General features: G+C 48.0%; 1 protein-coding gene across 3 annotated transcripts in view; it reads right to left on the minus strand.

The window, feature by feature from the left end:
• The window catches only part of LAMB1 (laminin subunit beta 1), a 108,246-nt gene that overhangs the window by 57,839 nt on the left and 35,067 nt on the right, over nt 1–15,340 (minus strand). For all 3 annotated transcript variants that reach the window (XM_029615392.1, XM_029615391.1, XM_029615393.1), the window contains 6 exons: nt 6,098–6,233; nt 5,856–6,014; nt 5,537–5,664; nt 4,870–4,990; nt 929–1,133; nt 74–217 (listed from right to left, as the gene is read on the minus strand). In XM_029615392.1, the coding sequence (XP_029471252.1) occupies nt 74–217; nt 929–1,133; nt 4,870–4,990; nt 5,537–5,664; nt 5,856–6,014; nt 6,098–6,233 (893 nt within the window). The remainder of the gene's footprint in view (nt 1–73; nt 218–928; nt 1,134–4,869; nt 4,991–5,536; nt 5,665–5,855; nt 6,015–6,097; nt 6,234–15,340) is intronic.

Genomic DNA, 15,340 nt, shown 5'->3' on the forward strand with positions numbered 1-15,340 from the left:
TACACGTACTATGTACATATTTCCATTAAGTTATTTTGTGTCCAAAAATATGTGTGCACTGGGATTTACATACCTCTGCAACCATGCGGGCCAAACCCGTAAGTACCAGGAGCACATCGGTCGCAGTTTCTTCCTACAACGTTTGGGCGGCATTGACACTGTCCTCCGTTAGAATTACACACAGAGCTTAGCGATCCCTGAGGGTCACACTGACAAGCTGGGAAAGCAAAAACAGACAGCGTGTTAAACCACATCACAGGTCATTAATCACATTCCACTGGCAACAAGAATCGTTATGGGCCGGTCTAGATGCGAACCAGCCGCCCCCTCTTTTAACTAAACTGCATTGGCTACCCATGAGGTTATGATGTGAGTTCAAATTACTTGTATTCACGTTTAAGAGTCTGTGTGGCAATGGCCCCCCTCATATGTCACAAAGGCTTTGTTGGAAATCATCAAGTAGAGATCTGCGTTCACAATAGTGTTATCAGCTTCAAATTCCATCTCAAAGGACTTTCCAGCATGCTGAGTTGCAAAACAAATCATTTTTCATGACTATGCCTAAGTTATGGAATGACCTCCCTTTGTCAGTCAGGGAAGAGATTAATTTAATGCAGTTTCGCCATAGGCTGAAGACCAGATTGATGATTTCTGAGTTATAAGCTAAGCTTGTTTTGTTTAGAGCAGCAGCAGGAATGTATGCTTTGACTTAGGAATTTGTTATTTTTATTGTATTACTTGCTGTGTTTTTATATTTTTTGTTGTACATCATTTTGGAAGATTTAATTTTAAGATCTGGGAAGTGATTTATAAATTTTATACATAAATAAATACAATAAATAGAGTCTGTCATTTTCATTTTTATGGCAACATCGCCTTGAAATGAACGAGGTTGTCATCCGTGTCTCAGTTCAAGAGTTCTACGTACATAGGGCTCCCTCGTGGATCAGGGCAGAGATACTTAAGATAATACTCTTGCAGACATCCGTCATGGGGGTTTTGACCACGCTCATGCTGTTCTCGAGACACCGGTATCTCTGAAACATCTCCCAGGCACTGTTTGTTGTCACATCCTCTCCTGAGCCCCCAGTTGTAAATATATCCAGAGACTGGCAGTGGGGCAAAAGAACAATCTGCAAAACATAATTATAAAAGGAGCTGTCAATCCTATCAACACTCGTTAGGTGAAAAGAGGACAGCTCACACAGGTGACCACAAGTCTGCTTGATCTTCAACATGGTAATATTTATAAGCTACAGGAAGCATCAACGTTCACCACACCCATAATTACAGAACAGGTTGAATGGCGGAAATGTATTAAGCACATGATTACACTAATGGTCTCCAAATACCAAGCAGGGAGGCCTTATGTATAAAACGGGAGCATGCACAGCTCCAAGCTCCAGCCACGTTACAAAAATGCAACCATGAATGTTTAAGAAAAACCACACACACACATTTTGACAGTATCAATATCGTCAAGGGAGAAATTATGGTAATCATTAGCGATCAGGGAGGGATACGGCCTCCAGCTTTGCATTCGTTTCTTTTGATCCCAATCAACTGGTCCTCTTGGCTTGATGAAGTTCCATCCTTATCGCATTGGCAAACCATCAGAAAAGAGTTGTCCTGCAGCAGGACTGCCCAAACAAGCAAGACTCTCTTTTTGTGAAAAATGAACAACAAGTTGCACACACCTCATGCACAGAAGCGAGGGCAATGTCATTTTCAAAGAGACGGAATCAAGCTTGTCAATATAAAAATCTACAAACAACATGGTAGACCAGTGAATCTTCTGTATTGACTTGTAAGAATATCAAGGTGATGAGGCCATCATATAAAAAGACAACCCAAATTATATTCCAAAAGGTATGCATTTTGTTCAAAGCAGATTTTCCCAGTGGAATCCATATAAGGAAAAAAAGCAATAAAAGATAATTTATCATTAAATTTTCAGAAGCTTTACCACTTCCAAAAAATGGGTTGGGCAATACTAGAGCATAAAATGTGTCTATTGCAAAATTTGTCTCCATTGTAGGATCTATATACATCCAGCTTCCCTAGGCACTTTAAGAAACTAGGCTGTGTCACAAAGAATACCATGGTAAAAACCAGGCAATATTTTGATAGTCCATCTATTTTACTGGGAAGAGCTGCATGGGTTCAAATATCTTACAGTTAGTATTGGTCTAGTGGTTAGAGCAATGGGCTGAGAGCTCAGGGAAACCAATGTTCACATCCCATGGTTCTCCCACTGACATTCTTTGTGACCTTAAGCAAATCACTTTTTCTCCCACTCCCTTGGGTGCTTAGATTGTAAACTCTTCTGGTCTGGGACTTATCATATATGAATACTCATCATCACCGTACAGCGCTGAGTACACCAAGTAATGCTTAGAAAAATGCTAAGTACTATTATCATAAGTTATTTCAACAAACTATTTCACAAAGTTGCCAATGGGGGACCATTAAGTACAACACATCGACTTTTCTATTTTAAACTGAGGAGCCTTTCTGAATAAAGACATAAGGATTAAAGAAATTGTAAGGATTTTATTACTTTTCCTACACTCAATCTATTTTGCAATTATACATCGAGTGTGGATTTTTTCTCTATTTTCTTCTTTGACAAATTTGCCAAAACCATAAGTAGAAAAAGTCTAAAGGAGTCAAACCTATCATGCTGTTGTACTCAGCCCCACTATATTACTCTTGCATATTAAACTCAATTTACTATATCTTATGATCTCCATAGTACCTCTAATCTGAGATCAGCAAACTTAATTTCATACCAATGAATACTTATTGTCTGTAGGATATCAAGGATTTATAATTACTCAAAACCTTTGCTTAGAATTCTTTTTGAGCATGATCACAAATCAAGGATGATTAAGCTATGGATTTTATTGCCATAGGGTGTGGTCGGCCAAATTTTAAAATGGTTTGGATATGTTTCTGAAGGACAGCTTCATTAACAATTTTTAGGCAGCTTGACTTCAGGAAAGCAACCTCTTACTGCAGAGAGTGAATAAGATGGATCACCCCGTTATGATCTGAACCAATATGGCATTTCTTATGTTATATCAAATACGACTGAGAACACAGGGGCTGTGGTTAAATAGACTGCACATGCGCCGGCGTTTTCTGTCCAAGTCAGAGAATGTTGAGCTCCGAGAGTAAAATGTTGCTGGACTTTCAATTTATGCCCTGAAGAAGCCTCATTGGCAAAACGCTGGCTGTCGACGATGCATGTGAACAACTTGTGGACTAGTATGGACACTAATGCAAGGTAAGTTTTTATATATAAGAAAAAATGATAAAAAATCATTTTTTGCAATTGAATAAAAGGTAGGTTGGAGGTTTTTATGACCGATGACTGCATTGTGCAGAGCAAGTTCTTAAGATTCATTGACTAGACTTGCTTAGTTCTGAGGTCTTTTCCTCCTTTTCACACAATTGTAGGATCCAACTTTGGTAACAAAAATATTCTAAATATTTGGTGAAAGTATAATTTGTACATTTTCTCGTTCTATACAGACTTTCACTGGCCTGTTTTGTTTAGAGTATTTCTTATGTTATATCAAATACGACTGAGAGCACCGGCATATGCACTAAATCTTGCAAACATTTTACAGTAAACAAAGTAGTAATTGCTGGTTACTACCAATTCTTTTGTTTAACTGTAGCATGACAATCTTTGCCTCCGTCTGAAATGGTTTAACACTAACCCAGAACCCCAAAGGGCTACTTGAGTATCAAGTCTCTCCTGCCTTAATTTACGCAGTTAAATTTGGCAGTGATAAAGGCACTAACACAACAAACAAAATGGGTGAAATACACTAGATTTTAAACCGTGCTGGTATCATAAAAAGCGCTTGGTATTCAACTGAAGTCAGCAGAGCGCACAGTGGCTTTAATTGTACACTGAGGCTGAACACTGAAGTCCCCCTCTTTTTTTTGGAACGTTTTTTTAATGCAAGGAAAAATGAATGAGGCAGCTGCTTTCATGCACACAGTCCATAAGCGGCTCGTTGAAAATTTATCGCTGTGCTGTCACCAGTTCAGAATCTGCCCCCTTTTAGAATAAAGCAACCGTGTATATAAAGTACTTAACTTAAGCACTCTTTCCCAGGATCTCATAGGCCCACGATGGCGCTTTCACTTGGTTCAGGAAGTCACAATCCGACAATGTCGGGGTTTCAACATAGAGAATGTCTGCCTCGGGGGATGGCAACGATGATTTGCAGTTGGAAAACCTTTTCCTACATGGCTGCTATGGAAGGCTAAAAGCTCGGTGTCGGTAAAGATGCTCCAAGGATCCTGAAAAACCATTCGCAGTGCCAAGGCCTTGAGCGGTGCGCACACGATTGGCAGGAGCAGAATGTGGCAATGCTTGATGAAGCTACGCATTTAACAATGCTAGATTGGCCTGGAGGCTCAGTGGCAGTCCCGGGCAGGTCAGGGCTGGGGATGCTGCAAAGGCAAGGTTCACAGACTGCCCCCACCCTCCCCCCCCAACCCGGGGGCAGGGGAAGAGTTCCATTCATCTCACAATGGCAACACCTAGTGCCCGGACTCGTGCCCAACAACTGCAGCCCTGGTGCCACTGCAACGAATGCGCTAAGTGAGTTGGGAGGGGGGGACATAGCATAGGAGAAAGATCCGCCAGGTAGCTGCGAATATAGGCTCATGGCCCCCAATTCCAGCCCTGCTTCCAAGTAAGCTGAAAGCCCAGAAGGAGCTGAAAGAAACTACTGAGTCAAAAAAAAAAAAAAGCAAACCAATTTAAATAGTCCTTCCCCCACTCACCTCCCTCCCCTACACAAACCCCCCCCCCCCAAAACACATTCCATACGGGCTTGCACTTACAGAATCAATTAAGGTATACGGGTTTTCCACATCCACGCTGGAGGAATAGCGAGGAAGCTCCAGTCGAACGGTGTAATTCATTCCCTTTTCGAAGCACACCGGGCGTGGCAGGACGACGTACCTGAAAGCATGTACAGGACAAATTGATCTTTAGAATGGCCAGCGGGAACGAAGGCTACGGAAAACCACCCAAGAGGGCTGGCGAGTGGGAAATTTAACTAGGTAACTTCACCCGGATATTCGGCGGCACTTATCCGGATAAGCCTGCCCCCAAATACACCTGGCTAACCATGCCCGGGTAACTTTAGGGCATGTATTATTCTGCCCATTCTCACCCGGCTAACTTCAGCTGAGTGGTGTTGGATATCAGTAGTTGCTGGCTAAAATGTAACCGGGTCCGCAGTACTCCTCCTTCACCACCTCTTTTTAGCTGGGTAAATTTTGTCCTGGGACTGAGGTACTCAGACAAAATTTGGCCAGTCAGTGGTGGGGGGAAAAGAAGGGAATATGCAGATTTTGGATTTTGTCAAGTTCTCCTGGACGGCCTTGCACACACACACACACACACACACACACACAGAGCACTCTTTCCACACAAGTCGAACACAGATGAGTGCAAACGTTGGAAATGTAATAGCATTTGGAAAGAATAAGGATTTGCATTGACCTTGAGCCGGGGTACAAGGACACCACTTGGTTGTCATCATCGGGAACGGTGTTGCCACACCTGCTGCTAGAAGGGATTTTGCTGGGACGTATCACTGTGATCAGAGCCTCCTCCCATTGCTCGGGCAACTAAAAGGAAAAAAAAAAAACCCCCAATGCTCAGAGCCTGCAGACTGGCTCGTGAATCTGCAAAATGATTTCCTGCTGGATTTTCTAAAATGAGACCTAGTGCATCAACATCATAAAAGCTAAATCTGAAATGGCCCCCCCACAAGAGTGACTGCTGGCAACTGGCACTAGACAACGAGCAGAAGTTTTACCTGCGGCTCATAGCGAATGAGGAGGTCGTACTCCATAGAAAGGGGGATGTTATCAATGTAGAACTCCAAGTACGCGCCTTCTGGGACTCTCACAAAGCCCACCCCCGTCCAGGATGGGATCCGGTCTGGGGGGTACTGCCGCTCCACCAGGCTCACCCCCTGAGGACGAGAGGGAAGAACTGTTTAAGCACGGAAGGGCAGGGCGAGAGCGGCCGAAGGGGCTGCAACACTTGGGGACTTACAGGACCATAGTGGGCTTCTTCCGCTTCGTACGTGTAGTGGTCTAACGCAATAAAGTAGAAGCCAGACTCCACCTCGTTGCACTGGCGTCCCGTCATGTGCGACCTGCACTGGCACTGGCCCGACTCTGGTGAGCAGCTGAAATTTTAAAAATGCATTCTGTCTCTCTATAAATGTGATTGTTACAAACAACGATGAATTCTATTTTGTTCCAGTGACCACAGGAATTCATTTTTTTGCCGAACGGTGGGTATCAAACTTTCTAAAAAATACTTTTAAAATAAAAATTAATAAAAAAAAAAAAAAAAACCTCTCTCTGGGACTTCAGCATCCCACAGATAACTGCTTTTATAAATCGCTAGAAAGCTAACAACTACAGCATTCCTGGCTTGAGAAGTAACGCTTCAGAAACCTCGTAAGAACATTTTTCTCTAGTTACTTATTAAAGAGTTAAACACTTTTCACCACCAGGCCAGCCTTGGGTAGGGTTTGATGGGGGGTGATGGGGGCCCGGGAGGGAAGGAAGTGCTGCCTATACCAGCTGGCTGGTGGTGCAGAGGGTGTGCCTCGCCAGTCCCAGGGCTGGCAAGTCACCTGTGCCACCCGGACAGTCTAGCTGGGGAGGGGGGAGGGGCAGTGGGCCTGCTGAGGGGTTAAGGGACAAAAACAACAAAACAGCATATTTCACTATTTGGGATCACTGAGTTGAAGGGAAAGGAAGTTCAAAATAAAAAACAGGAAACTTATAAAACACAGCAACACTGGTGACAGATACATCCTGGAAGAAAAGAAAAACATTTTCTAATTATAATTGTTATTTATTGAAAATATTTGTATTCCACCCAGCTAACAAACAACATTCATAAAGTTAATTTATACTATGCTAGGCCATAAATCTAGGAAACATGCTGCTTAACATTTATTCCACATCTCTAGAATACAGGAGAATTCCGTTTCCACCCATGCTAAATGAGGTTTCGTGGAGCAGTAGCCCAGTGGTTAGAGCAGCGGGCTGCAATCCAGGGCAGCCAGGATTCAAATCCCACTGCTGCTCCTTGTGACCTTGGGCAAGCCACTTCACCCTCCATTACCTCAGGTACAACTTAGATTGTGAGCCAGGCGTGAAAAGCCTGCCAGCAAGACCAGTTATCTAAAGAGAATCTTAAAAACAAAAATATGGGGCTTCTGACCATCCATCTCCTGCTCTCAAAAATATGGGGCTTCTGACCATCCATCTCCTGCTCTCATCTCTGGTCATGCCCCTAAGATTCTCCACCAAAAGAAGTATGGCTTCATAGCTATGGGGAGGCCTGCACCCAATGTGGCTCCTTGCCTGCTTCTCTGAAGCAACTGATTTGCCCCTCTTGTTTCATCTGGGGAAGTTCCCATCAGCTAAAACTTAGGGAACCTCCCAGTGGTAGGAATTTTCTGTAGCCTTAAACACGCATAGGAAAATTAGTTTCTTACCTGATAATTTTTCGTCCCCTCCAGCAGATGGAGACAGAGAAGTTTTTTCAAAATAACCCTGCCATATATTTCAAGGTGCCACCCACAGTGCCACCCACAGTCCCTCAGTCTTACGTAATGTCAAAGCAGAATGGAACAAAACCAAATTATACAACTAAATAACTTTCCATCTATAATAATGCTGAGTCAAACCCTCAACTGGGAACAGAACTCTCAGAACCAATAGAACAAGCGATAAGGCAGTACAAATATCCAGAAAAACATATCACACGAGCGCACTCTCCATTACTTTAGTGTACACAGCCAATGGCAGGGCTCTGGACTGATCCGTGGTACTACAGGAACAAAAATTATCAGGTAAGAAACTCATTTTCCTTTCCCTGTACGTACCCCAGATCAGTCCAGACACCTGGGATGTACCAGAGCCAACTTACCGAGGGTGGGAACCAGAGAGGCCCGCTCGGAGCACCCCGAAGCTTGAACATCCAATCTGTAATGCCTTGCAAAAGTGTGCAAAGATTTCCAAGTAGCCGCCCTGCAAATTTCCTGGGGCGAGACTTGATGACATTCCGCCCAAGAAGCTGCTTGTGACAGTGTAGAATGGGTGCGAAGCCCTACCGGTACAGTTTTTCCACGCAGTAAATACACTGAACCGATAGCTTCCTTCAGCCAGCGAGCTATCATAGTCTTTGAAGCCATACTACCTCTTTTCGGCCACTCCCCAACACAAAGAGATGGTCTGATACACGGAAAGGATTCGTAACCTCTAGATATCGTATCAGCCCCCTGCGTACATCCAGTTTCCATAAATCCTTTGCCACAGGATCTGAGCGGTCCACATCGGAGAAGGAGGGAAGCTCAATCGATTGGTTCAAGTGAAAATAAGACACCACCTTTGGGAGAAAAGAGGGAACCGTCTGCAAGGACACATCTGAATCGGAAATCCACAAGAAAGGCTCTCTGCATGACATCGCCTGCAATTCCAAACACCCGACGTGCCAAGGAAATCGCAACCAAAAATACCACCTGCATCGTGAGATCTTTCAGCGTCGTCCACCTTATAGGCTCAAAAGACAGTTCACTCAAGGATGAAAATACCAAATTGAGGTTCCAGGAAGGACACGGATGGCGAAGCAGTGGACGTAAGTGCTTCACTCCTCGAAGAAAATGCACCACATCTAGGTGGAACGCCAACGCTACCCCCTGGACCTTACCTCGGAGACAACTGAGCACCGCAACCTGTACTCAAAGGGAACTACAAGAGAGACCCTTAGAAAGACCAGCTTGAAGAAAACCTAGAATGTCTGAGACCGACGCCCACGTAGGGTCCACCGCGCAAATCCGCACACAAGGCTTCAAACACTTTACAGACTCTGACATAAGCTAAAGAAGTAGACTGTTTTCGTGACCTTAACAACGTGGCCACCACTGCGTCAGAATAACCTTTATTCTTCATCCGCTGCCTCTCAAAAGCCATGCCGCTAGACAGAAGTGATACGCCTCTTCCAAAACAGACGGGGCCTTGATGAAGAGCTGTGGACTCCTGAAACTGTAGGGGTTCCGCGGCGGACAGATTGAGCAGATCCGCAAACCAGGGACGCCACTCTGGAGCTACTAGAATCACTTCTGCCGGGTGGAGCTCTATGCGACGGATCACCTTGCCTATCTGCGGCCATGGAGGAAACACGTACAGGAAGTTGTTCGTCGGCCAGGGAAGGACCAGGGCATCGACCCCCTTGACTCCTGTCTCTCTGCGCCGACTGTAGAATTGTGAGGCCTTGGCATTCTTGAATGTGGTCATCAGATCCATGCCTGGCGTGCCCCACCGATCACAGATGAGCCAAAAAGCCTTGTCGGCCAACTCCCACTCTCTGGGATTGAAATGGTGATGACTGAGGAAGTCTGCCTGAATGTTGTCTACACCGGCAATGTGAGATGCCGTAATGCTGACTAGATGCTGTTCCGCCCAGGACATCAACTGTTGCTCTTCCGTCGCCACCAGGCAACTCTTGGTTCCTCCTTGGCGATTGATATAGGCCACCGTGGTTGCATTGTCTGTCAAGACTCTGACTGACTTCCCCCGAAGGAGCAGGAGAAAGGCTTGCAATGCCAGGGTCACTGCCCTGGTCTCCAAGCAGCTGATTGACCACTGAGATTGTTCTCGGGACCACTGTCCCTGTACAGACTTCACCAGGCAAACAGCTCCCCAGCCGGAGAGACTGGCATCCATTGTGACGACTGTCCAGTCGGGCATTACCAGGGGAACTCCACACTCCAGATGTTCCGAGACAAGCCACCAGTCGAGACTGAGTCTCGCGGAGCCTGTAAGCAGAAGCGGTAGGTGAAACTTTTCTGACACAGGACTCCAGCGGGACAGCAATGCTGATTGTAAGGGACACATATGAGCAAAGGCCCAGGGTACCAATTCCAGAGTGGACGTCATGGATCCCAAGACCTTCAAGTAATCTCTCACCCTGGGCATCCGCATGGACAACAGGTCCCTCACCTGTCCCTGAAGCTTGACCACACGTTCTGTGGTGAGGAATACTCTTCTCTGCTCCGTGTCGAACAGGGCTCCCAGAAACTCCAGAGACTGCGAAGGGATCAGCCGACTCTTGGCAAGGTTGACCACCCAGCCGAGCGATCGCAAAAGCTGTAGCACCCGGCGGATAGCTGTCTGACACAGAGCCTCGGACTTCACCTGAATCAGCCAATCGTCCAGGTAGGGATGCACTAACAAGCCTTCCCTCCGGAGTTGAGCTGCAACGACCACCATCACCTTGGTGAACGTCCTGGGAGCGGTGGCGAGTCCGAAAGGCAGAGCTCGGAATTGATAGTGATTTCCAAGAATGCAGAACCTGAGGAACTTTAGGTGTGACGACCTGATGCCCATATGGAGATATGTTTCCGTGAGATCCAGAGAAGTCAGGAACTCTCCTTGTCGGGCAGAGGCGATGACAGACCGGAGGGTCTCCATTCTGAAACGTGGTACCCGAAGACATCTGTTGACCCTTTTGAGATCTAAGATGGGTCGGAAAGTACCCTCCTTTTTGGGGACTATGAAGTAAATGGAATAGCGGCCTCTGCATTGTTCCGCGGACGGAACCGGTGTTATAGCCCCCAAGTCCAGTAGGCGGTGAAGGGTGCCCTGTACAGCCTCTCGCTTTTCTCGGTATGCGCATGGAGAGATCAGGAACTTGTCCCGAGGGCGCTGTACAAAATCTAAAGCATAACCTTGACTTATCACGGTGAGGACCCACTGGTCCGACGTTAGTTTGGTCCATTCCTTGAAGAAGAGCAATAACCTGGCTCCCACAATTGGTACTTGATGGACGACTAGTACGGAGGAATGGGCCGGCAGTATCTCATTGCGAGGCCTTAGCCCCCTCCTGTTGTCTGTTTGATCCTGGGTGAAAGGACGACCAGGACGATCGCACCGGTCGAGGTCTCCTGCCACCACGGAACCAAGACCAAGCTGTGAATGATCCTCTTGACCTGGGCCTGTCCTCCGGTAGTTTATGAACTTTGTTCTCTCCCAGGGATTGGATCATGTCCTCCAATTTCTTGCCAAACAACAACTTTCCTTTAAAAGGAAGGGAACCGAGGTGGGACTTGGACAAAATATCCACAGCCCAATTCTGGAGCCGGAGGAGCCTGTGCGCGGAAACCGCAGAAACCATGGATCTGGTCGACGTGCGCAGCAGGTCATAGAGAGCATCAGCACTATATGCGATGACCTCCTCCAGCTGGTTCGCCTGGATAGCCTCCCCCTCAGGGAGATCGGCATTGGTTTGGAGTTGTTGAGCCCAGCGAAGACCCGCACGCAGTGCAAAATTACTGCACATCGCTGCACGGACCCCAGTGCTGACACCTCAAACACCTTCTTGAGCTGTAACTCCAACTTTCTGTCCTGCAAGTCCTTGAGGGCCGTGGCTCCCGTAACTGGGATACTGGACTTTTTGGTGACTGCCGACACCGCTGTATCCTCCTTTGGAACTCGCAGCAGATCTAGTGCCTCCACTGGCAGAGGATATAGCTTGTCCATCGCTTTTACTGACTTTCAACCCCAAATCTGGGGTGTGTCCCATTCTCAAAATAGAAGATCCGGTGCCGAGAAATGGAAAGGAAAAGAAATGGCAGCACCCCTGAGACCCAACAATACCGGATCCATAACCCCCAAACGAGACTCCGCCGGTGGAGCGTCCAAGACTAACTCCCCCAAGATGGCCGGAATAAGCGGATTCAACTCATCTTTCTTAAAGAGGTGAACCACCTTTGGATCGTTGCCTTCCATAGCCGGAGCCCCTCGGCTCCCATCCTGCTGTGGATTTGCATCCTCATCGGCCCCCCCCCCCCCCCCCGGGGGGTTTGTGCTGTGGATCTGGGTCAACCTGGGACGTAGAGTCTGAATCCGTCCCAGTTGGCACAGACCTTAAAGGTCTTTTGTCCTTACGATGGTCCGACCCCCCCTTTAGAGCCAGCATGCTTCCTAACTTTACTGGGATAAGCCTGCGAAGGGACCTTTTCCCGATTCTTCCCTGCCTTCTTCTCCCTAAAGGCCTTGTGCATCAACAGCACAAACTCCGAAGAAAAAGAGGAGTCAGAAGAGGTATTATCAGCCCCCTCAGGGCTACCCTCAGTTGCAGGAGAATCTAGGCCCGCTGGCACCTCCCCCTTGGGGACAATTCGCTGTGGGGATAGAGTGGGTGGTGAAAACCCCTCCCCCATCGCGGCCCGTGTGGCTGCCCGAAAGTTATCCAAGATGGCCTCCGTTCCCGTGCTCAGAGGGAACGGATCAGCTGGGGCCGGGCCCCCTGCCGGCAGCTGCGTGAAGGACCGAGGAACCCGATGCCGACCTCCCCAGGGCAAAACGGAGGGTCCTTCCCCTCTGGATAAACAGCCAGCACATAGGCCCTCCCTCGAGAGACGTGCGCGCGGCAAGCCAACCCCCGAGGCATGCTGACTGTGGCAAAAAACCAAGAAAAACAGCTGCAACAAGTGGCAAAAAAGCAGCGCAGAGAGGCGGGGAAAGGAAGGGAAGTACCGGAGAAACGGCGCACAAGTTAAAGACACAACCTTTTTTTTTTATACATAGAAAAAACTTGCCCGATCGCTGTCCCTGGTTCTGTAGCAGGCCCTGCTCCTGTAGGGGTGCGTGAGCTGGGCTCCCCGGTATCATCCCGACGCTGCTGACAACTAGAGGCAGAGTCCTCAACCCTTAAAAGCAGCGGCCTCGACCAGGAGGGATGGTCCCCTCAGGACCTAGCAACCTCCTGGGAGACTCACAGAACCTCCGTCAGTAAGGGACTTGTTACTCTTTTTTTTTTGTAACCTATTAAAAATTAAAGGCACAGAATCCCCCTAATTTGCCAAATCTAACCTGACTATAATCCTGCTCTATCAAACTATTGTAACCAGGTAATCAGAAGAGGCTGTGGGTTTTGCACCTCCGCCATCTGCTGGAGACAGAGTAAGACTGGGGGACTGTGGGTGGCACCTTGGTATATATGGCAGGGTTGTTTTCAAAAACTTCTCTGTCTCCATCTGCTGGAGGGAAAGCAAAACCCAGGTGTCTGGACTGATCTGGGGTACATACAGGGAACTTTAGCTTACAAACTTCAGCAGAACTAATGAAGTTTAGAAGGGGGAAAAAAAACAACAAAAAAAACACAACAGGAAACGCAAAACATGTGCTGTTCCCAGATCTGCCTTTGCCCAGCTGCTCTTCAAGCCCTGGCTTGATCTAAACTAAAGAAGAGGTACAGGGATGACAGACAGTCTGACTGGCTCCTCATACTAGCCAGTGCTCCTAGGGCAGCAAGGAAGTGAAACTGGGACATTAAAAAGTGCAACGCAGGGGTACTGTGGGCCACTCTGCTCCTGGAGCGCCACAAATAGGTCTGGTTTCCAAGATACCCACAATGAACATGCACATGAGAGTAGAGATGTGAATTGGAACCGGAATCAGTTCAGATTCCGGTTCCGATTCACATCGTGTTTTTTTTTTTCATCCGGCCCGATCGCAGTTTTGTTTATCGGCTGCGCCCGAGCTGATAAACAAAAACCCACCCTGACCCTTTAAAACTAATCTCTTAGCTTCCCCCACCCTCCTGACCCCCCCCCCCAAAAAAACATTTTACAGGTACCTGGTGGTCCAGTGGGGGTCCAGGGGGCGATTTCCCGCTCTCGGGCAGTTGGCTGCCACTAATCAAAATGGCGTCGATGGCCTTTGCCCTTACCATGTGACAGGGTATCCGTGCCATTGGCCGGCCCCTGTCACATGGTAGGAGCACTGGATGGCCGGCCCCATCTTTAAAAATGGCGCGGGTCACTTAGTTAAGGTTTATCTTTAAGAAACGTACTCTGGCCAATGCAATATAGTGCCCTCAGCTGAGTACACAGCTTTACACGTCCTTAGACGCGCATCCAAAACCTCTCGTGCAATAGGGGGATTAGTGCGTCCAAACCAGCGCGAGGCTAATAGCGCTCATCACATGTAAATTCATGTTGATGAGGCTATTACTTACTATTACCCCCTGATGTAAAAAATTGCTGCATGGCCACAGCGCTGCAAATTTAATGCCTGCCTGGGAGCAGGCGTTAAATCATGCAGTGCCCAAGAGCTGATGCAAAAACCAAAAAAAATCCTGCTTTCTGTGATTCCTCCTATTTAGTATCCACAGAAAGCAGAATAATGTCCCATTCGATGGCTTAACAAAGAAAAAAAAATCCAGCTTTCTGTGGACTGTAGATTGAGTAGGCTAGAAATTGTGCTTTAATAAGCTAAATAAAGTCAGTTTATGTTGCCTTCCCATCCTGGGTAGATGAGCATAGGACTTCTTATACTTAATCCAACATTCAGTCTGTCCCAGCCCTAACAACTAATGAGGCTATTGCCTGGGCATCAGGTCGCCTATGTCCCCTTGGCCTGGCTGGATAGTACTTGGTCACTGGCAGCCTGCTGCCATTAAGCCAGTTGGTTTCTGGGGCATTTCAGCCTGCTGGTTTCCACCCAGAAAACTGGAATCTCCACAATCTCTCCGAGACAGGCACACAGCCAGTGCACAATGGGGTAGATTTTCAAACCGCGCGAATTGGCGTACTTTTGCTGGCGCATCAGGCACAAGCAAAAGTACGCGGGATTTTAGCAGATACGCGCGTAGCAGCGTGTATCCGCTAAAATCCTGGATCGGCACGCGCAAGGCTATCGATTCTGTATAGCCGGCGCGCGCCGAGCCGCGCAGCCTACCCCCGTTCCCTCCGAGGCCGCTCCGAAATCGGAGCGGCCTCGGAGGGAACTTTCTTTTGCCCTCCCCTCACCTTCCCCTCCCTTCCCCTACCTAACCCCCCCGCCCGGCCCTGCCTAAACCCCCCCCTTACCTTTGTCGGGGGATTTACGCCTCCCGGAGGGAGACATAAATCCCTGCGTGCCAGCGGGCTGCTAGCGCGCCGGGACGTGACCTGGGGGCGGGTACGGAGGGCGCGGCCACGCCCCCGGACCGCCCCGGGCCGTAACCTCGCCCCCGGGCCCGCCCCCAAAACGCTGCCGACACGCCCCCAAAACTCCGCGCCGACCGGGCCCGCTCCCCTCGCGAAACCCCAGGACTTACGCGAGTCCCGGGGTCTGAGCGCGCCGGTAGGCCTATTGAACATAGGCGCACCGGCGAGCAGGGCTCTGAAAATCCGCCCCAATGTGCTGTAAAAGGTCTGACGGAAAACAGTAAGCCACTCAGCCTGAGCTTCTTCTACGTGTTTTATGAATCTGGAAACCTTTCAGC

The sequence above is a fragment of the Rhinatrema bivittatum genome, chromosome 9 (assembly GCF_901001135.1).
Source record: "Rhinatrema bivittatum chromosome 9, aRhiBiv1.1, whole genome shotgun sequence".
NCBI lineage: Eukaryota > Metazoa > Chordata > Amphibia > Gymnophiona > Rhinatrematidae > Rhinatrema > Rhinatrema bivittatum.